Raw genomic sequence first — 25859 nt, 5'->3', positions numbered from 1 at the left:
TATGGTGTGGTGGTAGAGCTCCTGCCTGACATGTGTTCAGCCTGGTTTCAATCCCCAGGACTGCTAAAAAAAATATAAGAAGGAAGTTGTAAGTTTTGTTGTTTGCAATAAATGAGTTAACAAATAAAAGTACTTAGAGTGGAAGCTGGGGATATAACTCAGTTGATAGAGTACTTGCCTCGCATGCACAAGGCTCTGGGTTTGAGTCCCAGCACCCCAAAAGAAAAAAAATGTACTTAGAAGATTTCTTAGCATAAAACAATAATTCAACAGCTATTAGCTATTTGTGCTGTTATTAAATAGTATTATGGAATTTGGCTTAATTATTCTTGCCCAAATGACAAATAAATTAAAATCAGACCAATGAGAAAGATGTTTTATGTCAAAAACAAGAAGACAGCTCAGTTTTGTGGACGATTTCTTTTATTTTGATGATCCAGGGTAGATTCCACATTATATATACCATAATTTATACACTCATGGAATAAAGACAAGATTTGGAAAATATGAAATTTGTACTTTAGGATTTATGTAGATACAATCTCCCTAAAATATTTCTTCCAAGTGAAATGAGGTATACTTATTGACATAAAGTAATAATTTAATAAATAGTAGCTTCTAGTTATGATATTTATTAAATAACAGGAAAAGCCCTTACACTAGCATATCAAAGGAAAAAACGAAAGCTAGCCCATATATTTTCATGCACATTTGTGGTGGGGTGACCTGTCTTCCTCTGGAGATTTGTACTTAATGAAGCTACTTTGCTTTCCACAGACATGTCTTTGTCATCCAGAACCAGGCAGTCAAGCACTGATTTAGTTAGCTCTTTTATTCCTCAATTACCTCCTTGCTGATATTACACTTCTCAATAATATCCAGAGATGGGCTTTTACATCCTTGCTTTCCATGATAATGGCTTTGAATCCCACTTTGGGGGCAGAGGAGTAGAGTAATGACCTCCGTGCTCCCTCCCACCTTCATCGTCCTGTAGGGCATTTGCCACTCATAATTGAGATATTTAAATCAGACAAATAATGCTGCCCATAAAGGATAGAAGAAAGCTTTACATCTTCTTTTTAACTTAATACACTTATGTATAGTTTAATATATTAAACTATACATGTAATACGTGTAAATACGTGATCTCTTTTTGGTAAAGTTGTTTTTTTCATACTAGAAATGCTAGTCCACACTAGACTGGAAAATTCCATAATCAAACACTACACTATCTTTCCTGTCTTCAGCTCCAAGTTTGGTGTCTTTGCTCTAAACAGGATAGTACTTTTCTCTCCATGGTTTTTGAAAATGGCCACTCGTTTAATGAATCATTTAGTTCCATGTTTGTGTGTCCATCTCATCTGATTTCCATATATCTTGATGGTTTGTATGGATCGAAGTTTGATAACATCCTTTAAGTGATATTAAGTATCTTGAATATGATTTTCCCCTGTCCTCTCTAAATGAATCAAGGGGTGATTAACTTCAAACTGTTGTTGATGTCTTGGTAGAGAGACAAACTCTTAAGTAAGTAAACATGCTTACATGCTATTTGTTCTTGGTGTATTATTTCCAGAGACAGTGAGACATTTCCTGAGAGTTACAGGCAGCATCGTAAAAGCCCTTTAGACTTTGTTTTTCATCCTGGGTGATTAAGGCGATTCTGTAGGAAGGTCAGGCTCAAGGAGAATGGGGATATCAAGGAATGGGGTATCATCTGTTTTATTACTCCATATTTTACTCCCAGTGAACTGGTAAACAATTAAAATTCAAATACATCCGTGCATATAATTCAGTTACTCCCAAAACACCATAAAAATGTCTCCCTGATCAATAATTGCTTATTATGACATGCTGGCTGGCAAGGTGCTTAGCTGTCTGCTTTCTTAAAGCCAGCCAGCCTCATCAGCCTATGTATTAACACAGAGCAGGGGCAGCTGTGGGTATCACTGAGCCACTCTCCACCTGCTGAGTGGAGACTCTAGTTCCCACAAACCCACTGAGGCCCTGTTCAAAGATTAAGGTTTTCCTGAAGCTTCTGCTGGCCTGGCCAGAAGTAATCACTCCCCTTTGTGACTTTTCAGAACATGTCATTTGTATTTTTCTTGCAAGTTTTGCCATTTGCTACACTAAATTCTTATTATCTAAGTTTTTATCTCCCCTTAAATGTGGGGTCTTTCTTATTAGACTACAACTTTGTCAAGGACAAGAACTCCTTTATAGTTCTCTGCCTCCTCATCAGTGCTTTATTCTCAGGAGATATTTATTAAACATTGGTTGAATGGAAATATTGATAAAGCTTGAACAAGCAAATACCCACATTATATTCTAAACCATCATGATAGTGGCAGATCTGAGAAAGGAACTTAACAAAGACTGCCTGGAAGAGATGGAATTGAACAAGTTTAATCAGGATTACAGACTCATTAAGGTGTTGATTTTGGGGGGAGAGGGAAATAGTACAGCTAAAATCCGAAAATGGGCTCTTTTCAGAACCCTACCCTTGTTCTTAATAACTAAGTACATTTCCCATATAAAAATAACATGGTTCTGCAAAAATATGGGTGTTAGGAGACTTTAAATTCAACACATCCATGAAATAAGCATATATAGCCTTATAATACATTCATTGCAGCTGTATTTAATGGTGTTGTCCTTGATGGTAATAATGATAGCTGTCATTTTTGAGATGCTCTGATTTATGTTATTGGGAAATGGTACTTAGGAGCCAAGATGTAAGTGTTGGTGTGCTCGTTGTTACTAAGGTGTTGCTTCTCCGATGTTCTCTCAGTGAACAGATTTAAAGAATGTGTGGGGGTGGGGTGGGGTGTAGTTGTGTGCGCAGAAAGCTAAGAGTTCATGTCAATACTTGCAATTCCAACCCAACATCTAGTTGTCTTTTTTTATTCTATTCATTCTAGTTTTCTTCTTTCCATGTTTTATAGCCACTTTTCCATACAAAATCTGTCTCCCTTTGTCCTTAGTATGTTGACTTGTTGATTAATCCCCCTGTATTTAGCCATCACCCATGCCCTCTGCCCATTCCCACAGAGCTGCTCTCATCCTCCCACTCTGTCTTTGACACCCTACACTGGCTTCCCCCTCCTGCATGGATACTCTCTTCAGCTTGCTAGTGCCAGGACAACCCTCCACATGATACCCTCATCACCATACCTGGGCTCTGACTCCTAGTTTCAGGCTTCCCTTCCACGTGGTTGTCCTCCTCATACCAGTTGGATTGATTCTCCATGCCAGGCAGTTCTTTCTAAATGGATGCCCTCTGCACCCTTCTTTGAGCTTTAACTGCCCATTCTAAACTTGCTCAGCTGCTCCCTTCCCTCAAACACAGACTACAGACAGCTGCATTGTCCTGATGACTTTATGGGGCAGGAAACCAAGAAAGCAGATAGGCAGCTTCTCAGCAAGGCATGTGAGCAAAAAAAAAGGCGGGGGTGCTTTACTGGAATTTAATACTGGACATTTAAAGAAGATCAGAGACTCAGGAGATTGAATAGAATAAAATAAAGAAAAAATCCCCAGCACCACAGTCATGGCCGGAGGCACCAGCTAGAGCAGTCCCTCTACAAGCAAAATGGAGGGATAGGGGAATTAAAGGAACCCACATTTTTAGATGGCCTGAAGTGTGTCTGGTTACGAACAGTTTAGAAATCAAAGATACTGCCAGACTAAACTGAAAGGTGCACTACACAATATCCTTGTGTGGGAAAGAAGCCCCATCTCTCCCTGCTTCGGCTACAAGTGGAGGACAGAGGAAGGAACCATTTTGCAGCTGCATCTGAGAGAGGGACTGGCAGCTGAGAGAGCTGAATCCTGGCAAATGTGAGTTTGGCCCAAAATATAGGCCTAGAAAACACACATTGATGATTTTATGGTTTTTTTTGCACCAAATTATATGGGAAGTAGAAGAAAGGAAATTGAAGGAAAAGGAGGAGCCTGCATTATTTTCTAAACTTCACAACAGGCCCTCAAAGTGTGCAAAAGTTTTCTTCTTTCCTCGCTGGAGGAAACTGCAACTCAGAGACATGAGGTCACTGCCTGAGGCCTGTCTCTTAGCCAGCATCTGAACCCAGGTCCTTTTGACTATAGAACCTGGATCCTGTATGCTGCACCACCCTGCCTCTAAATAAAATGCTACCAAATGTGTCTGGTCTTTCAACTGTCACCAGATATGTAAGACTAGTGTTTAAAGAAAGGGCGTGCAGTTATTTTGGGGGAAAATAGTTTGTGTTCACTTCACAAGAATAGTTTTTCCTACCATTTGGTCTACTTCCCCATCCTTCTCCTGTCTGCAGAGAGGCTCAACAGAAACCCTCTTTATTGACTTAGTTGCCAGGGTGGGGTAATGGCTGGGATGCTTGTAGCCAGGGGCACTGGGCCAGCGGTCTCAATACCTGCCCAGTGGTGGTTCTTTCTGTGCTGACACTTCTGGAATGAGTCATCCTACATTCTGCCAACCCTCCTGCTCTCCTCCCTAGCCAGGGTTACCCTTGCCGTCATAAGGGAGTTTTGTGACTTTCTGAGATTTTAAAAATGAGGAAAGAGATGATAAATCCTAGTATGAGTAAAAGGAGAAAAGTTTTTTTCTGATTTCAAACATACTGTCATGGGAGACACTAGTCTTAGCACTTTCCATAGCAAAAATCCTACAGACTGGCATGAACATCAGGTTAAAGCTAGTATATTTTGAAATGAGCTTTTAACACTTTCCTGTAGTTAATTTTTAATGCTATTGGTCAATGGCTTTGGGGTCCATGTAAGAACTCCAGGTGATGCTGTAATACAATAGAAGACAGAAAAGAAAGCAAGCATCTATTTACATGAAGTAGCCAAAGAACAAAAGTTGAATATACTTTGTGTTCCCCTAAATTAAGTATCTTTGAAAAAGAAAAATTGAATGTTAATTTTTTCAGATAGAGTATATGATTTTTTATCATAAAATCGGGGAAGACATTCTAGAATTCATCTCATGTCCATTTCTCACCCTTTGAAGAAATAGGCAGAGAGATGTGACCCAAGGGCAATGGAGGCAGGAACACATCTGTAATTTGTGTGTGTGTGTGTGTGTGTGTGTGTGTGTGAGAGAGAGAGAGAGAGAGAGAGAGAGAGAGATTCATTTGTAAATGAGCACTCTTAGAAATAGGTTAAAAAAATTTTTTTAAGCTAAGGCAGGAGTTGTTCTGGTTGCTACAGTTACCACACAAAGGGACTTTAGCTCAGCTGCTCCCTGAGTTCCCTCTGTGTGGCCCAGGGTTTTTTTCTAAGGGGCCTGTCATACTGAACCTCTGACTTCAGTACCCTTTGGAGTGGACCGGACCTAAAAAAGGCAAAGGACAAATACCAAAGTGGAAAATGTGCATTTTAATTCACCATTTGCTTTGATCTTAGAATGAATTAACATTAATTTATTTGGTCATTTTTCTCCTTAAATTGAATTGTTCAGGAAAAATAATCAGCTATCATTTGGGGTAGTATAGTCATGGGACACAACTTCTTATTTACTTAGATATACCACTACTTTGAGTTGAATTATCCTCCCCCTCTCCTACCCCAGCTCACACACACTTTTTATTCCTTTGAACCCTTAGGGAAACCCAGGCAGTCGTGCACATACCCGACACCCCTGACAGCACATACACATACATGTTGCCACCTAAATTCACATGGGTGAGAATAATTTTTAAAAAGCTAGCAGATTTGTGAAATTCCACTAGAAGCTTTTGCTCAAAAGAATTTTGTTAGGAGAAAATAAATCTTATAAAATAAAATCTGCTCATATGTATCTCTACTGCTTTTTACCAGTGCTATTGTGCACACTTAGAGCAACTGGAACCCAAGTAGTTTTCATAAATATTTCAAATAGTTATTACTTCTGGAGAATTGTTTGAAAGGATCTCCAAAATACTTTTTATTCAGTGATGTTTCTGAACAACACGATTTATATTTTAATTGTTGTTTTTCTGGGGTTTAGGAATCCCAAATCAGGAATTACTGTGGATACATCTTTTTTCTAAATGTTGGGGGTTTTTTATTTGTTCTAATCAGTTAGCTATGACAGCAGAATGCATTTTGATTCATATACACAAATGGAGCACAACTTTTCATTTCTCTGGTTGTACACACAGGGTGTAGAGTCACACCTTACATGCGGTCATATGTGTACCTAGGATAATGATGTCCATCTCATTCCACCATCTTTCTTGCCCTCAAACCCCCCTCCCCTCCTCTCCTTCCCCTTTGCCCATTCTTCCCTCCATTCTTCCCATGTCCCCTCCCATTAAATGTTTGGTCTTATTTCTTTATTTAGAGTATACCATATTTGCTTACTTGGCTTTTTTGTTTGTTTGTTTGTTTGTTTGTTCTCAGTTCCCTAATTTGGCCTGTTTTTCACCCACGCTTGTCCATACAGGTTGCCAGGTGAAGTGCTCAGGAAACATTGAAAATGGCCATTGAAGTAACCCCAACTTGAATTAGTCACCAGCTATCTTTTTGCTCAAAACAAACTATTTGTCTTCAAAGCACAATGAAATCCAGGGAGAGAGTCCTGTTCTCCCTACAGATGACACTGGGACATCGAGTTCTGTAATTAATGCAGTGAACTAAAATTTATTAACTACCTGCTGAGTGCCTTGCTCCATCCTCCGACACCCCTCCCTCCCAGGGAGTTATAAACTGTATTTGGATCATTGCTAGCAGCTCTCCTACATTTCCTGCTTTATCTGTCTGCCATTCGATTTGCCTGATAAATTCTAACCTCGTTGCTCGTCCCTTTAACAACCTGCTCAGTGGTTTTTCTAATAGTGTAAAAATCAAACAAAATGGGTGTGCGTGCATGCACTTTGTAGCATGTTTTCCAAGAAGGCTGTGAGTCATAAAAATGGGGAATACACCCATTGGTTTTTGTGATTATGATTGACGACATTCATGGGTAGCCTTTTTCAGGATGGTTTCATTTCTCTAGTGAAGGTGCTACAATTCTATTTTAAACCCTCTCCTTTTTGTAAACACTATACATTTCTTAAACGCTATCTTGGTGGAGTTCAGAGTGGCGTTTGAGAATGTCCACCATGAATTTCAACAGATCAATCACTTATGTCTACTTTTTTCTTGACCAAGGCTTGCCTCTTTTATTCATTAAGAACATTGATGTGGAGATGAAATGGTTTCCTCTATTTTTATCTTCAAACGATCTCTGCAGCTTCTGCACATTGCTAGATTTCTTCTAGCTTCTTACACTAGGGTCATAGTTTAGTGTCAGCTTGGAGCCAAGTGCCCCACAGCTGAAATGACCGCACCTCTGCAGTGGCATTTTCCCAGGCCATTCCGCCTTTAATAATGAGCCAGCCAGGAGGCAAGTTTGTATCTCATTACAACAGAGCCTTGTCTTGGGCCTGCGCATAATTAGACGCCAGGAATTACAATTGGTTCTCTCTTTGAAAGCTTTTTCAGCACCATGTCTACACTTAGGCCATTATTTTTATTTTTGATCTAATGGCTTTGCCTCTTTCTCCCTCTCTCTCTCTCTCCAAATTCAATAATATCAACCATAAAAGAAACCAAGGAAGTTCAGAGATTTGCAGCTTTAAAAAGACGGGATCTCGCAAAGATTTTCACAAGACGCTTCAGAAACAGACCTTTGAGTCAGAAACCTTGGAGAACAGTGAACCCGCCACTCAGGTATTTCCTATCAACAAACATGGTTACCCAGTTACGGGGCTGTTCTGCCCAAGGCATGCACAGTTTTTTAAACCAGAATAAAAGTAAGACTCACAGAATATGTGAGTAGGAGGAACTCCCCATCTGAGTCAGTGATATATTGTTTTCAAGCTTGTTCATAGCTATAGAAATGGGGATGCACATGAAAACCCAGAAGGTCCATGATTAAAATAGAAAACAGTGGAGGTACTCTAACTGGGGGAGGGGAACCTCTTGAACCCATCCCTGTAGCAATTCCAGCAGAAACTGGGTGGTGCCTCTAAGGAGGATGGCAGTGTGACGAAAAGCTTCACACTGAGGCCAGACATGCCAGATTCTCTTACTGATTCTATGATTTTTTTTTGAGGTGTAGCCTCCAGCAGGATAATTTAACTCTCTGGGATTCAATTTACTCCCCTGGAAAACAAGATGATACTACTAAGTAACTCGTGAGGTCTTTGAGCATTGAGTTAATAAGTGAAAAGTTTTAAAACAATGCCAAATATGCTCATTGCCCAGCAAATGCTTGTTACTCTTATTATTGATGTCATTATGTTATTATAAAGTGATTACAGTTTAAAAATCAGTACTCTGTACACCCATGTTTACAACAGCATCATTATTCACAATAGCCAAAAGGTGGAAGCAACCCAAGTGTCCATCAGTGGATGAATGGATATTCAGAATGTGGTTGTCAGGGGCACAGGAAAGAATGGGGACTTATTGTTTATTGGGTACAGAGTTTCATTTTTGCAAGATGAAAAGAGTTATGGAGATGTATGGTGATAATGATTGTGCTACAATATGAATGTACTGAACAGTACTGAAAAATGGTTAGGGTGATAAAATTTTATGTTATTCATATTATACCACAATTCATCTTCTAAAAATAGCTGCTGTAGTCAACCCACTTATTTTTTGGTGAGAAAAATAAACAGAGGAGAAGTAATTTGTACAAATTTGCACAGGACTTCTTTGTAACTTGTATAGTTTTCAGCTTCCAAATATCCTTCATAACACAGGCATGTTTCAAGGCTGAGGACCAGAGTCCTTAAAATAATACCTATTTTTTCAAACAACATGGTCCCTAAAGCCAAGCCAGTTACTTAATATGAGCTACTTAATATGAGCTCCACCGAGAAACCAGCCATTAGTCCAGTGCTGAATACACAGGTTTTCAGAAGGATGGAATGAATACCTGAATGCTGTATTCTATGGGAGACTTAGGGGTGTTTCATTGGTGAGTTTGACTATGTGATAAACAACTACATTGTGCCTTGTATTAGTTAGAGGTTACATTCTATTTTTCAACAAAATAAATTTAACATTGGGAAGTGCGTACTGGGTCTTGGAGGACAGAGAGAACTAAAAGGGGAAAGTTGAGGCCATACTGCAGGCAACAGTATACCGTCCTGAGCTGGGGTCTAGGGCAGTGGTCCTCTACCCTGACCTTCATCAGAATGCCCTGGAGGGCTTGTCCAAGCAGAGTACTGGGCTGGGGCCTGGCTCTGGCCTGGCTGGGGCCTGAGGATTTGCATTATCTAATGAGCATTTCCCAATTGATGCTGCCAGTCCCAGGACTATAGTCTGAGGCACTTAGATCTAAGGAAGAGCTTGTAGTTATCAAAACCTAGAAGCTCATGTGTGGATTCTGATCACAACAAGGGAGGTTGAGGAGGAGAAGAAGAAAAGTCCATTGGAATAGACAAAAGGGAATGAAGGGAAGGGAGAGGAGATGGATTAGAAAGGACAGGGGAATTAACTGGATGTAACTTTCCCAGCCTTGTATTTGAATACACCACCAAGGTAAATCCCACGTCACGTACAACCCCAAGAATAGGATCCTAATTAGAATAAGTTACACTTCATGTATGTATAATATGCCAAATGCATCTGCTATCATGTATATCTAAAAAGAACAAATAATTTTTAAAAAAAATTAAAAAGAAAATCCTAAAAGCTCAGAAAATGGGCCTCAGAATAAAGACTCAGGTCTCTGAGAAGCAGCACTGGTAAGCTGGAGGTGTTATCTCACGACCTTGGAGGAAGGACCTCATGGAGTCTGGACTCAGTGATCCATCCAGGAGGTATGGTCCAGCTGGTGCTAGTACCTCCAAGGATTTGAGATGAGGATGATTCTGGAAGGGCCGAAACCAGCTGGAAGGCAGAACCAACTGTCTCTATCAACATGAGAGGAACTGCAAGCAAAGGGGAAAGACAGGACTCACTCCCCTCTCCCTCCTCCAGCCATCCAGTCCCCCTCTTGGGCCCTGACATAACCTGAAGGGAGCAGCAGACAAAGCAGAGTATCCTGTGCTGAGATCCCAGGTCCAGCATTATAGAGCCGAGTACAAAAGGGTGAATCTGTGGCTGAGAGACAGTGGAACCTGCACACATAAAGCATGCTCTTTCTTATGGCGTACCGTCAGAGCACTCAAGTGAGTCAGCTGGCTGGGTTTAAAAGCCAAGTAGTACAAGAGCTGCGTGGGTTTTTTGTTTGTTTGTTTTTGTTTTTTAACATTTATTTTTTAGGTGTAGAAGAACACAACACAATGCCTTTATTTTTATGTGGTGCTGAGGATCAAACCCGGGTCCCACCCATGCTAGGTGAGCGTTCTACCGCTGAGCCACAATCCCAGCCCAAGAGCTGCATGTTTTGAAGAATTAGAATACCACTCTTTATGGAGACTGTGAGACAATTAGCAACATTTTCTGTCTCAGTCTAATTCTGCTGCACCTTTGTGTCAAATGGAACGGGTGAGGCCATACACTTGAATGGAATGGGGAGGCCACAATTTATTTAAGTTAAATACATATACGTGACTCCTCATGTATTTCACAAAGTTAGGTCATGTTACACATAATATTGTATGACTTCCTTTTTTACTCTAATAATATGAGAGCATGAGTCACATAACCAGGGGATCTGTTCTGAGAAATGCATCCTGGTGCAAACACCGGAGTATACTTACACAGACCAAGACTGCTGCAACCTCACTAAGGCCAATGACTGCTGTCACATATGTGATGCTTTGTTGACCAGAATGCTGTTATGTGACCCATGGCTGGACCATGATTATCTTTAACTTCTAACCATGAGTACATGGTTTTTGTGGTTTTTTAAATGGCTGCATAATAACATTCCATATTATGAAACTCAGAAATTTCTTAATGCTTCTTCTTTTGGGGAGCATTTAGTTTGTTTCCATTATTTTGCTTTTACAAACAGTGGATCAGAGATTCTCGTGTCCTCACATCCTACACATTTGTCTAGTTATATCCTTAAGATAAATTCTTAGAAGTGAAATTTCTGAATTAAAGGGTATGAGCATTTTAAAAACTTTGGGCATATATAAAGGTTGAGATCCTTTTGAAGAAACTTGTGAAATCAAATTCATTTTCTACAAACTCATGTAAATTCTAAGACATAATAATAAAAATAATAAGTGTGTATTTTGATTATTGCTACACATTAGCATATGTAAAATGTATGATTTAGTAGAGTAGCACTTATTATTTTATGAGGTAGATGGATGTTACAAAAAATGTTCAATATAGAGAAATTATAGCACACTTATGTTCATTTTGTAGAACTGAAAATAACATTTTACCATAAAATTTAGAGATTTTACCATTGATCCATCTATAGTTTCATAAAATGTTGTTGATTTCAATCATCTTTTCTTTTCTTTTTTTAGAGGAGATCTTGCTATGTGTTTTGCCCAGGCTGGTCTCAAATAATCCTCCTGCTTCAGCCTCCCAAGTAGCTGGGATTATAGGCGCACCACAACACCTGGCCACAGTGATTTATTCTTTGCTAATTCTATGAACAAGCCAAAAACTTATAGGAGTCCAGCATATCTGTCAACCCCTTGCTTATGCCTGGTTTATTTACCTCCAGTGAGACACTGCCTGTTTCCATATAGGAAGAATGAATTTGCATTTTAGGAGGGTCCAGTCTAGAAGCTAAGACATCATTCATGTCAAGTTCTTGGTTTGTTCCAGAAACTCCATGAGGCTGAGATTCTAGAGATTCGAGTTCAAGCCGTCTTGAGACATTCAGAGTCTAGTTCTATTGGTGCCCACTCTCTCTCACAAAGGCCCACCATCTTCTCTTCCAGACAGGCCCCCGCCGTGTGAACGTGCTGTGTGATGTGTCTGGGAAAGGCCCCCTCACTGCCTGTGACTTTGACCTCCGCAGCCTGCAGCCTGACCAGCGGCTAGAAAACCTGCTGCAATATATGAGTTCCGAGGACTTTGAGAAGCAGAACGAGGAGGCCCGCAGGACCAATCGGCAGGCTGAGCTCTTTGCCCTGTACCCATCAGTGGACGAGGTAAGTGTGACAGTCTCCAAACTGGACAATTTCACTGAGGACCCAGGGTCCATAGGAAGATTCTATCATTCATTATCATTGTAGAGCAGCACCTGATGTTGAGATGGTATGATTCCTGGGGATGTTTTTTGTTTTGTTTTGTTTTCACTTAGGCAAGTCTGCATCACAGCTGAGCCAGTTATTGATCGATCATAATACAGATGGGATTCTCATAATAATAACTAGTATTTTCATAGCACTTTACAAAACATGTTTACTGCAATTAACTTATTTAGTCCTCAAAACTTTTCAAAGGTCTATATGGAGCAACCCTACTCAGAGTCAAGCCATCCAGTTTTTTAAGGGTGTATATTACCTAAATATTGATGTTCTTTAGTGTTTCCTTAACATTCTTTTATTGGTCCTGGTGTACAACTGGAGAGACCAGCTTTGAAATTATTTCGGGCTAAGATAATCACAGCCATGTGCCCAGTATATGGAATTTTAGAATCTTGTTTGTCCACCTCTTTCTTTATTGAAGCTGACCTGTGACAACTGGATAATTTAGACCTTGCCTGCAGTCACTTGCTGGGATACTTTGGAAGGGATGAAAGTGGCCATTATTCAAGCCTTGTGTCTGCTTGGGCTCTTTGTATTATAGAGGGCTTTTGGCCTTCGCTTCTGCATATCAGCTTGTCTACACTGTTGGGTCTTTCCAGAATAGACTGCTGCTGTATCTTTGCTATTCAGATTTTATTAAAAGTTCAGTTGCAAGAAGTAAGATTTAAAGAGATTTTTGCATTTAAAAAAAAAGATATGCCATATATCTATGCCTCTAAATATTTGAAATTTGGTCTTCAGGTCAAGCAAGAATATCAGGAAGCCTAATTCTCACCCCCTGTGATGCCCCCACCCCCTGGGAATTGTTTGCTGACTCATCTTTTGATGTCCTTACCATTGGTCAGCAAAAAGGACAGTTCAGGAAACAGCAGTCATTAGGTATAACATTGTAATGTGGAAATATTATTGAGGACATTGACCATCCAGCACCTCTCCTCAAGGAGCTAGGGAGGGGGAATAGGCCTCAAGCCCTCAGGCAAAGATTTGGGCATCCTGAGACAGTGTGCATGATCATTGGGGTGTGCATCTCCCGAGTTTGTCACTAAGAGTTCCTCACTGAGAGTTCCTGTTCACCTCTACCAACCATGACAGCTTAGTTATTTGAGTCCTGAAGTTACTTCACCTTTATTTTCTTGTTCTTATTTTCTAACCACTTGGTTTTCTCATCTAATTATTTTATTTGCAGTTTTATCAGCAGCCTCAAATCCTCTTCTGAATGAGACAGATTAGAAAAATAAATTAACATACCTATAGTCCCAACCACTCAGGAGGCTGAGGCAGGAGGTCACTTGGACACCATAGTGAGATCCTTTCTCAAAGAATTAAAATGAAGTTAAATACCTCACTTATGTGTGGAATCCAAAAATGTCTACTTCATAGAAACAGAGAGTAGAAAGGTACTAATCAGTGGGCAGTGGGTAGGAGTAAAAATGTTTATAGAAAGGTACAAACTTTCAGTTAGACTAGAGGACTAAGTTTTAGTGATCTATTACACTATAGTGACCACATTTAATGATAATATATTGTGTATCTTTAAATTGCCAAAAGAATAATTTAAAAATTTCTCAAAAAAAGAAAAGACTAATTGGTAAGGGAATTGATATGTAATTAACTTGGTTTAATCTTACTAGAGTATATATATAAATCAAACTTCACATGAATATACACAATTATTATCAACTTAAAAAGCAAGTACGTATGGATTGAGGATGTAACTTAGTGATAGAATATTTTTCTAGCATGCATGAGGCTCTAGGCTCAATCCCCAGCATTGCAAAAGCGAAAAAACAAAAAGTACATTAATAGGAATAATATGTTTAATATTATCATCTCCATTTAGATTAGAAAGTGAGAATCAAAGAGGTTGAACAATTTATTCAAGATTCATCAAGTCAGGCTGGGATTATAGCCCAGTGGTAGAGTGCTTGCCTTGCATGTGTGAGTTTGATCCTCAGCATCACGTAAAAATAAAATAAAGATATTGTGACCATCTACAACTTATATATATATATATATATATATAAAAGATTCAGCAAGTCAACTAAATTATAAAACAGGGACCTCACATGCTGCCTCCACATCACAGGTTTGCTTGTTTGTGGGCCTGCATACGCTACCTATTATATTAGCACATATAACTGAAATTTAAAGATGGCATTTTAAAAATCATTTCTTTCAACTTTTTAGTTTCTATCTATATTAAAATTCTTTGCCAGATTTGTCAAGAAATAGTAAATCTGACTGATTTGACCTCTACTTCTTTCTTTTTCCTCCCATTTCCGTGGAGATGCTAACATGTAATAAAGAGAGCTAAAGTGGACACCAGAAGAGAGAAAGGAACCAAAGGATTAGAACAGGGACAGTAGGACATTAGCTAATCCAAGTCCCTCTGGTGGACTAAATGGGGGGATGCCCAGTCTGAACTGACAAAAACAATGAAACATAAATTGCCTCTGAAGGAACTTTGTTTTATGGTCATTAAATTGTTTCAGAAACTTCAGATGCTACTGAAAGTTATAATCTAACTGAGTTCCTAAGGGGCTGCTTTTCTTGAGTAAATAGGATGCTTTATAATTAGCCGACCAACTACTTGTAAATTTGTAGGGCTAAAATGCTTGATGGCCTCTGTACCAGCCCGTTTAAAATTTTGAAGCTGTTCTTACAGAAATTGCCTTTGTACTTGTAATTTGTACTTTATACAAAGAAAATCCTGTGGAATTGAGGTGAGTCTCTGCCTAATCTGAAAGGATTATAAATGTTGATTTTTTTTAAATAATACATTAATGACATTATTCTATATCATCATTATTTTATTTCCTGGAAATAAAAGTTAGAAGAGGTGAAATATTAGATCCAAATTTTGACTAAATCAGTAGGAGAAGCTAAGGTAGAATTCAGCCACCAAACTTTGCCATGTGAGTTCTGTCCCTGATTCACAGTCCCTAGGAAAAGCATCTTATGGGTTGATTTTTAAGAAAGACACCACCACACTCCAAATAACAGAAAAAGAGTTTGCTTAAGAAGGACTCTTGGTTACAAGTGACACTCTTTTGGTTCCCAACTAAAACCCAATTTGGGGGTTAAAAAGTGTGGGGGGAGAAATAGTCATCGACTCACATAACAAGTTCAAAGGTCAGCAACTGTGGAGTTGGCCTCAGGGTTCACCGAGTCTGTAAGGGAAAGAATATCATCTCTCTCATACATTCTCCTCTGTATCCCCTCTTCATTTGTATGTATTTCCCAAGATAATAAAAACAACAGGTATTCACTAAAGCTTCCTATTTCCTCTTTCTTCCTTTTTTTTTTTTTATGTGTGTGTGTGTGTGTGTGTATGTGAATTAACTCCTATTTCAGACAACTGGGAAGGCTCAAGAAATTCATATAGAAGAGATTTGGGAAATACATCACCCAAATGTTATTAAGTGAGCCTTGTTGGGATCCTAATTTAACAAATTGAGATGGAGAATTTTAAACTGACAAAATATTTAGTGGCAGTAAGAAATTACTGTACATTTTTTAGGAGTAATAATGATATTACTGTTATGTTTCAAAAGTCCTTACTTTTTAGAGATATTTACTGAAATACTGACAGGTGAAATCATGTGATGTTTGGGAACTTTCTTCTAGTATTGAGTGGGGGAGTATAGATGAAACCGGGCTACCTATTCATTGAAAGTGTTGAATCCACATGAGGTAAATGATGAATCATTGTATTAGTCTCTTCACTTTTGTATATATTTAAAATTTTCCAAGCCAGGCGCAGTGGCACATGCCTATAAGCCCAGCAGCTCAGGAGGCTGAGGCAGGAGGATCACAAGTTCAAAGCCAGCCTCAGCAACAGCGAGGTGCTTAGCAACTCAGTGAGACCCTGTCTCTAAATAAAATACAAAATAGGGCTGGGGAGGTGGCTCAGTGGTTGGTGCCCCTGAGTTCAATCCCTGGTGCCAACAATTTTTTTTTAATTCCAAATGAAAAGCTTTTTCAAACAGGGTTCCAAAAGTTAAGATTCAAACCAAAGGTAGCCTTAGAAATCTATAAGTGTCTCTACTTTGAGATTGTTTTTCTATCAGATGGATCTTGCCTTTAGATATATCTGTTCTGATCCCAAAAGTTCCAGGTTGCCTGAGTTAGTCCAGTTCAGCACAGGCATCAGAATAAGGCCTCTTCTCTCAGCTACTCCCCAACGAGATGGCCACCTGTGACCATGAGGACTGGAGGCTGGGGGCAGAGAGGTGCCCATGGTGGTCCACTGACCTCTTCAGTCATCCCACCAAATGGTACGGATTTATCAGGAAGGTGACTTTACTAATTGCTATGAAGTATTTGGTTGGAAGCTCCCAGCATTTAAAGCCCCCCAAAAGACAATTAAATATGACCCTGTTCTTTGGACCCTTGATACCTTCAGACCATGTTCCAGCTTTTGGATATAATATACTGCAAGAATGGGAATTCAAGTTTTCAAGGATTTGCACTATTTGTGTTTGTATACATGGAGGTAATTAGAATATAGGGATAGTTCATATTAAACTATTAAAGTCATCATTTTAGTCTCCCTGTGGTAAGGGAGGCAGGTGTAGATCTTAACATGTCATTACTAAGCTTTCCTGTTAGAAAATACTAGCTCACTATGTATTATATAACCTGTGAATTCAACTCCAAGTCTCTATAACCTATTTAAGAAATAGATCAACTGAGAAAGAGAAGGTTATAGGATTGATGTTTTAGAGCCATAAGGAAACTATTCTGACTTAGATCTCAAGGCTAAAACTCACATATTTACCAGTTAAAACCCTTAACAGGAGAAATGATTTGAGTATTTATTTAGAGCAGGCAAAGGAAAACAAAAGCCAACAATAGGTCTAAAATTTTGCAATGCCATCTGGTGGATGTTACTAAGCCACATGCACAGTCACATTTCCTTCCTTCCTCCCACAGTCTCTTTGTCTTGGATGCCTGGGTTTCTGAAAGAAGAAAATGTTTGCTGTAAATGCTGACATTGGAGGGTGGGGGTTGGAACAACACACTCTCTCATAAAGGCAGAATATTAATCTAGTATTAGAAACAACTCAAATGTGAGTTGACAAGAGGAGAGGGGCAGCCTTTCCTCTCCTGGGGTAACTCCAGCTGGATATCCTCATGGAAATTCACTAAACGATTTCTGTTCAATGTGATTAATAATAGGAGGATGCTGTGGAAATACGTCCAGTACCAGAATGTCCTAAGGAACATCTGGGCAACAGAATATTGGTCAAGTTGCTGACCCTGAAGTAAGTACCAGCAAACATACTAGCCTCTGAGCTAATATCTCTTGCCTTTCAGATACCATCATCATCTGTATCCTCAGAGCTTGAATCAGGCAGTTTCTCCCATCATGCATTAATAGTAGGTTGCTGAGGGGTAGTGGAAGGAGCAGAGCTTGGTGTTGGCTAGACCTAGATTCTGTTTCTAAAAAGCCTTTGGAATTCATTCTTCTACAATAGGCAAGCACAGGTGGCTACCCAGTGTTACTGGGGAGGTTACTGAGTGAAATGGACTGCATTAGGAAAAGTCACAGAGAGCCTGTGGTGTGTGGCCTTGGCTGGTATTAACTCACAAGAGCTGACAGCAACAGCTCTTCCCAGTTTTGTGCCCAGGAAAGTCATGATAGTAGCTTGAAATTGGCCATGGTGGAAGTATTTAAAACATAGAAATCAGCAAATGCTATAAAGTAGAGCCTTTTATTTTTTCAGCAACTTGTCTGTTAAACATTTACCAGCCTACCACTTGTAAATGCAATTAAAAATGCAACTGAAACTCAATATCAGTGCTAGGGGACAATAGGGACTATAGCACACTATGTTGAGGGGTCCCCACCACTACCTGCAACCAACTCTTGCCAAGGAAATAGGACCACTTTGATCAATTGTCTGCCTTAAAAACTCTAAATGGAGATTTTTCTGCATTAATTCCTAACTTCTTAAATAGTTTATTTTTTTAAAATACCACATAATTTCAACAAAGTATATCTGAAGTCTATTTCAACTGGTGGGCCAATTATCTCCCATATCAATTTTAAAGAGGTTATCTCTAATTTTTGCATTGTGTACTTTTATTTTTAAAATTATATATCCTCTATATATGTGTATTAATTTTGTACTTCTGTATTAAAAACAGTTTTTACATTATAAAGCATTATAAGTGAGAAATTTTAAAGGATCAAGTGAGTATATCTGAATTTCTTTTTAGTATTTTCTTCCTGTATTTGAATGAATTGTCCTGTGTACTCCTTCGAGTGCTTGCATAACTTTCTTCCTCTTTGCAGACTGCTACTTGAGAGAATTAGTTCTTTTACTTCTTCTAATCATAGACCCTTTTGAAAATATTAATTTTAAGCCAGACATGGTGGTGCATGCCTGTAATTCCAGCTACTCAGCAGGCTGAGGCAGAAGGATCACAATTTTGAGGCCCCTCAACAACTTAGTAAGACCCTTTCTCAAAATAAATAAATTAATTAAAAAGGGTTGAAGATGTAGCTCAGTGGTCAACACCCAGTACCACTCACACAAAATTAAAGTTGTAATAGCTGTGCTGAAAGTGTAAGGTGAAGCTCAATAATAAGCCTGTGCTTAGGTTGAGTGAGGCCAAGTTTGATTCCCAGCACCACCAAAAACAAACAAAAAAATTGTAAATGCTCATATGTGGCAAAAGTACATAAGCATAGTACTTTTTCATATTCTGTTAGAATCACCCATCTCACAAAGTCAATGCCAATAATCCCAGTGACCTAGAAGGCTGAGAGGAATATCACAAGTTTGAATCTAGCCTCAGCAATTTAATGAGGTTGTAAGCAACCTAGTGAGACCCTGCCTCTAAATAGGAAACAAAAGGACTAGAGATGTGGCTCATTGGTTATGCACCCTCCACTTCAATCCCCAGTACCAAAAAAAAAAAAGTCAATGTGTGGACCCCTTAAGTAATCTGACTTGCAATTAGGTAACTGGATTCTGAATTCAGGGCTGGTGTTTGAACACTGGGACTTCCCTGTGCATTTGCGTTCTTATTTGTAGATGGTCTAGCCTTCCACAACTCTATGTGCAGCCTCCCTCAGCTCTGTTGCCACAGAATATGAGCTAGCATGGCTTCTCAAATAGTAACGTGTGCTGAGGCTGTTGTAGCCCTCTCCATCTTGCCAGCTCTACTGGGGAGAACCAGGGCCTTTTGTCTTATACACAGACTTGACCAGCCTATAAACTGGCTCTGTATCAAGTAATGAGCACAGAAAGGCAAACTCTGGCCCTTCCAAGCTAACCATCAGCAGGAGAATTGACTGTGCCCCCCTGCATTGTTCAGGAAGTCTGTGCTATTGTTGGAGGTTGTCAACCATCCCCACAGGATGCATAGTCAAGCCACTTTTAGACGCAGTACCTATGCCATATGAGATTGGAAGAATGCTCCCCTATTATGCTTGTCACCAAGTCTTCTGACCTTGTCAATAAGTAAATGGCAGCTGCAATCATAGGTGGGAAAACATGGCCCACTGAGATAGATGTGCATTATTGTTTGTTTTTGTAGTGCTGGGGATCCACCCAGGGCCTCGGGCAGGGTAGACAAGAGCTTTACCACAGAGCTATGACAGACATGAGTTATTAAAAAACAAATGGAATCACTTGGATTTCTCTTAATGAAACTTGTCAAGTGTATTTCTAGTGAAATTAAGTTGAATTGGTGCTTTTTGTCCAGTGCTCTTGGCCTGCTCAAGTGACTTCAATAGTATCTGAACTGTTTATATAACTGAGAAACGAGAAATGGACCAAGGATCTGGTCCTAGGCACAACTTCCTGAGTAAATTGAATAAAAGAAATTCTTAGATAAACTTTGAATGTGAGCATATGAATAGAAAAAACATTGAATGGTAATATTAATGACACATTTTCCCACTGACACTGGTAAATTCTATTTATAATACTACAGGTTTTATCAGCTATGAAATATCTACAAAGTTTTTGAAATCTATAACTGACGCTGTTTTGCTTTGGAGAAATAGATTAAACCTTAAGGATGCAGAGACAATTAAGCTGGTGCCAATTTTTCAAATGTTTGTAGTAGCAAGAAAAAAAAAAAGAATCACAACATAGTGTTTTTCATTTTTATAATTTAGGGGGGAATCTTTTAATTTAAAACTTAATGCTATGCAAAGTAACCTCTACTCAGGAATCTGTGTGGTGAGGAAACCAACCATGCACTAAATTTGCCCCAGGAGCTGGTTTTAAATGCAGATTTGGAGAGACTTCCCATCACCATCTCCCCTAAGAGATTCTGGTTCAGTAGGTCTCAGGTGGGACCCAAAAACGTGCATGTTGACAATTGCCTTGTTTGCCTCAAATACTTGTTTCTGGAGGCTATGCTTGGGGAAAAAACAAAAGAAAACAAAAAACCCTGTGTTTTATAATTAGAAAGACAGAGTTTCCAAGTCTGGCTGTGCCACTTCCCAACATTGTAGGCTTTGTCAAAGTACTTAATTTCTCTGAATTTCATTTTCCTTGTGTATAAAATGTAGATAATATCTGCATTGAACTATTGTGAAGAATAAAGTGGTTGATGTGGGTAAAGTATTATCCCACCAAAATTCTAAGTGTTTAATAAATGTTCATTCTCTTTTCTCTGAAACACACTGAACTTAACACTCGGTACTTATCTAAGCCCAGCATAGCAATATCCAGATCCTTGGGCTGTCAGGAAGCACAGAATTCAATACAGGTTGACCATACCAGGCAACAGCTGGGTGTTAGGCATAGCAAAGTCCCTGATCAGTAAGAAATTAGAAATTAGAAAAAAAATCATCACAAGAATCCTCACCATTTTTGTGTACGTGTGGTCAATGCAGATAGCATAAAATCTGGCATCTTAACCATCATATACCTTAAATGACCATCGTACGCCTAAGTGACCACCTAACATCGTACACCTTCACTGACCATGTCCAGTATGGTGGCATCAAGTCCCTTTATGCTGTTGTACAACCGTCACCACCATCCATCTTCAGGGATTTTCCATTTTCCTGAATTAAAACTTTGTATCCATTAAATACTAACTCTCTATTCCTCCTTCTGTGTCACCACAACATCACCATCCTACTTCCTGTCTCTGAATATGACTGTACTAAGTACATCATATGGAATCATACAGCACTTGTCCTTCATGATGGGCTTATTTCATTTAACATGTCTTCAAGTTTCCTCCCTGTAGTAGTATGTGTCAGAATAATTCTCTTTTTTAAGGCCGAGTAATATTCTATTGTATATGTGTATTAATAACATTCACATATATGCATATATATGTGTGTGTGTGTGTGTGTGTGTGTGTGTGTGTGTATAGTGTTGTTTATCCATTTTTCTGTTAGTTATTCACACTGTTTGATGATTGCGAATAATACTGCTGCTAGACCTTGTTTCCAAAGTATGTTCACACACATTCTCTTATATAATAATGTATGGAAAATGGGAAGGATAAATGTCCTCTCCTCATTTTCCAACTAAATAAAGGCAACTGGGAAATATATATGACCCAATGAACATCCCAGTGTTCACAGGAAGTGGGAGCAAGAACAGAGTCCAGATCTGTCTGACTCATTGCCAAAGGTATCACCTCATCCTTTTGTCTGTGTTTACATTTTGCCCAAAAATCTTTCTAAAAGTCCTGTTGGGACAAATCTATCCAGTGGTTAGGCCACATGCCTTGAAATAAAATCTGGTCTAATTCACATGACTTCTGAGGCAATGTGATCTAGGCCTCTGCTGGTACTGTCAGTGGACGGTGTCTAAATTCATGGGTTGTTAAGCTGAGAAATTTGGAAGATGAACATCTGTGTTTGTTGAATGCTTCTAACATGTCGGGATTATGCTTTGGTGATGTGTTTTCATTAAACTCTCCTTTTTTAGCAGTCAGGGTCAATATGAGGGGCTCCTATTTCTCTCTCCCTCAGGGGGCAGGCTCCTCAGTGTTTATCATCTGAGATCAATCTCCTTCCCTTCCCTCCCCTGCCCTCAACAACTCTCCAGCAGTAGAGTTAGGAAGAGCCAGGCATTCTTCAGCATCATGATGCAATCTTCCTCTGACTCCCCCCCCAGTAAACCTAAGGAAAAGCAATTGAACATTTCTTTATTACTATCTGAAAAGCCCCATCTCTTACAATTGAGTCATGGAGCTTTCTATACGAGCAATAAAATGAAACAAGCTCATCACCTAAGAAAAAGACTCTAAAACACGGTAGCTACCATGATAAGAAGGGCTATTTTGGATCTTGGAATGCTACTAACAACCATTTTCTTGGAGAATGTGCCATCTACCACATCAAATGATCAGGAATTGTCCATGAATCTCCTGTATTTGTCTATTAATATCCCAGTGTGGCTCTTACATGAATGGAGTTATCCAAATATTTCTGAAAACTATATTTTTAGCCAGTTTGTCTATTAGAAAATTAAAAATTATCTAGGTTAAAACTATGTTGATTTTTTTTCCTCTTTCTCTCTTTCTTATAGGTTTGAGATTGAAATTGAGCCTCTGTTTGCCAGCATTGCCCTCTATGATGTTAAAGAAAGGAAAAAGGTAAAAAAAAAAACCAGAAAGTAGCCCATACCTGAAGCATGCACAGTGTTCATGATTTTGGAAGTTCATGTTTTTAAAATTCACTTCCATGCAGGGGAAAAAAAAAAAAACAAAGTAAATGACCTTTGATGCATCTAGGTTTGTGATCTCTTTCTTTTATGATTTTTGAAGAAATGATCTGGGAACATTAATCATTTCTGTTCTTTAAAGAATCTTAAAGGGAAAAGGTCTGGTGGAGATGATAATCTTGTTCTGATAGAGTCAGCACACGCGGTTATATGTTAAACAACATAATTTAAATCAGTTAACAAACTTGGACATGCATATAATGTTTTCTCAGTTTGAAAGTGTTTGGCAAAATAACCTTATCATGAATGGAAGCCAGAGGAAGATGCTCCTGCCTCTCTTTACTTATAACTACTGTGTATACCTGGAAATGAGTAAATATTAATAATCACTAAAATGTTTATTGATTAAGAAAGGGTAACTGCCAACACAAGTAAACCTCTAAATTCAGTAGTTTAAAGCAGTTGTTCTTACACTTGAGTGTGCCAAAATCACTTTAAAGACTGTTCAAACAACTTGCAGAGTCCTATCCCTAGAGTTCTTGACTGGGTAAATCTAAGTGGAGCCTGAGAATTTGCATTTCTAACATGTTTCCTGATGATGTTGAAGCTGTTTGTCAGGGGATCACATTTTGAAAACCGCTGACTTAAAGAACAAGATGTTTCTGACTTTGTTTCTTAACAATCCAGTGTGGAGCTGTGGGGTGCCTCTGTTCCACTCAGTCATTCAGGAACCCAGGCTGGCTGTGGCTTCTCCATCTTCAATATGTGCTCTCTCCAAATCACTCTTGTCATTGCCACTGTTGTCCCTGAATAAGAGAAAAGATGGGTGGAGGAGGCCTGGAGGTTTGACACATCACTTCTACTCCCGATTCATTGGAGAGAATCTATTCACATAATTCCTCTTAACTGCAAAGGAGTTTGGTTCATGTAGACTCTGCCTGTGCAGCCATTTCCAGCTAAAATGCTGTTTGTAAGGAAGGGAAGAACCCAGAGTGGCTCTGAAGTCACCCAAAATTAGAAAGTCAGCAAGCACCAATCATGTTCTGTGCTCACTCAAAATGCTTAATGGATCCTCACAACATTCAACATTAAGAACAATCCTTGCAGCGGCCATGTTAGGCTTTCTTCAGTATGGCTCTTACCTTCTACTTTCTTTCTGTAGCCAATGCAGAAATGAGCTCGACTACTCACTGTGAACTCAGCTCGTTCCAGATCTTCCAGCCTCTGAGCTGTTTCTCTGTGCAGTACTCTCTTCCTCCAGCTCTGCCTGTCAGAATCTTCCTCTGTGGCCCATCCATCTCCAGTGCCTTTAACCTGAAAAGCTTTCCTGATCATCCCCACTGGCTTGGGTCTCTTCTCTTTGTAGAACTTCCATAGTGCTTTTTTGTATGAACGTGATGACTTTGAGTCTGCCTTTACTATAGTTATGTGTTGGCCTTTCCCCTCATTATTGATCATAACTTGATTGAAGGCAGAGCAATGTCCGACTCTTCTTTAGTACAGTAGACAGCTCATCACTGATAACCAGGAAATACTGGTAGGTTAATAAAAACTTAAATGTTTAAGTAACTCCTCTGAAATGACTCCAAAATATCTAGAAATTGTGACAATTTTTTTGTCATATTTTTCCAGCAGCCACTAGTCATACACCATATGGGTGGTTACTATTCTCTTTTTTAAAAATATTTTTAGTTGTAGATGGACACAATACCTTTATTTATTGATTGATTTTAATTTGTCATACATGACAGTAGAATGCATTACAATTCATATTACACATATAGAGCACAATTTTTCATATCTCTAGTCGTACACAAGGTAGAGTCACACCATTCATGTCTTCATACATGTACTTAGGGTAATGATGTCCATGTCATTCCACTGTCTTTCCTACCCCCATTCCCTTTCCCTTTCTCTCCCTCCCCTTCATCGTACCTAGAGTTCATCTAATCCTCCCATACCCCACCAACCACATTATGAATCAACACCCTTAAATCATAAAAAAAATTTGGCATTTGGCTTTTGGGGATTAGATAACTTCACTTAGCATTATATTCTCCAACTCTATCCTTTTACCTGCAAATGCCATAATTTTATTCTCTTTTAATTCTGACTAATATTCTATTGTGTGTGTGTGTGTGTGTGTGTGTGTGTGTATGTATGTGTATATATATATATATATATCACATTTTATTTATCCATTCATCTACTGAAGGGCATCTAGATTAGTTCCACAGTTTAGCTATTGTGAATTTTTGTGCTATAAATATTGATGTGGCTGTGTCCTTGTAGGATGCTGTTTTTAAGTCCTTTGGGTATAGATCAAGGAGGGGACAGCTGGGTCAAATGGTGGCTCTATTCCCAATTTCCCAAGGATTCTCCATACTGCTTTCCATAATGGCTGCACCAATTTGCAGTCCCACCATCAATGTATGAGTGTGCCTTTTCCCCCACATCCTTGCCAACACTTATTGTTGTTTGTATTCTTAATAGCTGCCATTCAGACTGGAGTGAGATGAAATCTTAGCGTAGTTTTGATTTGCATTTTTTTAATTGCTAGAGATGTTGAACATTTTTTCATATATTTGTTGATCAATGTATATCTTCTTTTGAGAAGTATCTGTTCAGTTCTTTGGCCCATTTATTGATTGGGTTATTTTTTTTTGGTGTTAAGATTTTTGAGTTATTTATATATCCTAGAGATTAGTGCTCTATCTAATGTGCATATGGTAAAAATTTTCTCCCATTCTCTATTCACTTCACTGATTATTTCTTTTGCTGAGAAGAAACTTTTTAGTTTGAATCCATCCCATTTATTTATTTTTGTTATTTATTCTTGCGCTATTGGAGCCTTATTAAGGAGTTGGGGCCTCATCCAACATGATGGAGATTTGGACCTACTTTTTCTTCTAATAGACACAGTGTCTCTGGTTTAATTCCTTGGTCCTAGATCCATTTTGAGTTTTGTGTGCATCGTGAGAGATAGGGGTTTAATTTCATTTTGTTGCATATGGATTTCCAGTTTTCCCAGCACCATTTGTTGAAGAGGCTGTCTTTC

At 38.9% G+C, this 25859-nt stretch overlaps 1 protein-coding gene across 4 annotated transcripts in view; it reads left to right on the top strand.

The window, feature by feature from the left end:
• Dock8 (dedicator of cytokinesis 8) overlaps nucleotides 1-25859 on the top strand; it is a 214902-nt gene that overhangs the window by 64477 nt on the left and 124566 nt on the right. For all 4 annotated transcript variants that reach the window (XM_076846038.1, XM_076846035.1, XM_076846037.1 and 1 more), the window contains 4 exons: nucleotides 7572-7695; nucleotides 11835-12047; nucleotides 17328-17413; nucleotides 22667-22733. In XM_076846038.1, the coding sequence (XP_076702153.1) occupies nucleotides 7572-7695; nucleotides 11835-12047; nucleotides 17328-17413; nucleotides 22667-22733 (490 nt within the window). The remainder of the gene's footprint in view (nucleotides 1-7571; nucleotides 7696-11834; nucleotides 12048-17327; nucleotides 17414-22666; nucleotides 22734-25859) is intronic.

This window comes from Callospermophilus lateralis, chromosome 2 (assembly GCF_048772815.1).
Source record: "Callospermophilus lateralis isolate mCalLat2 chromosome 2, mCalLat2.hap1, whole genome shotgun sequence".
In the NCBI taxonomy this organism is placed as follows: Eukaryota; Metazoa; Chordata; class Mammalia; order Rodentia; family Sciuridae; genus Callospermophilus; species Callospermophilus lateralis.
This window is presented reverse-complemented; position numbering and strand designations above follow the sequence as displayed.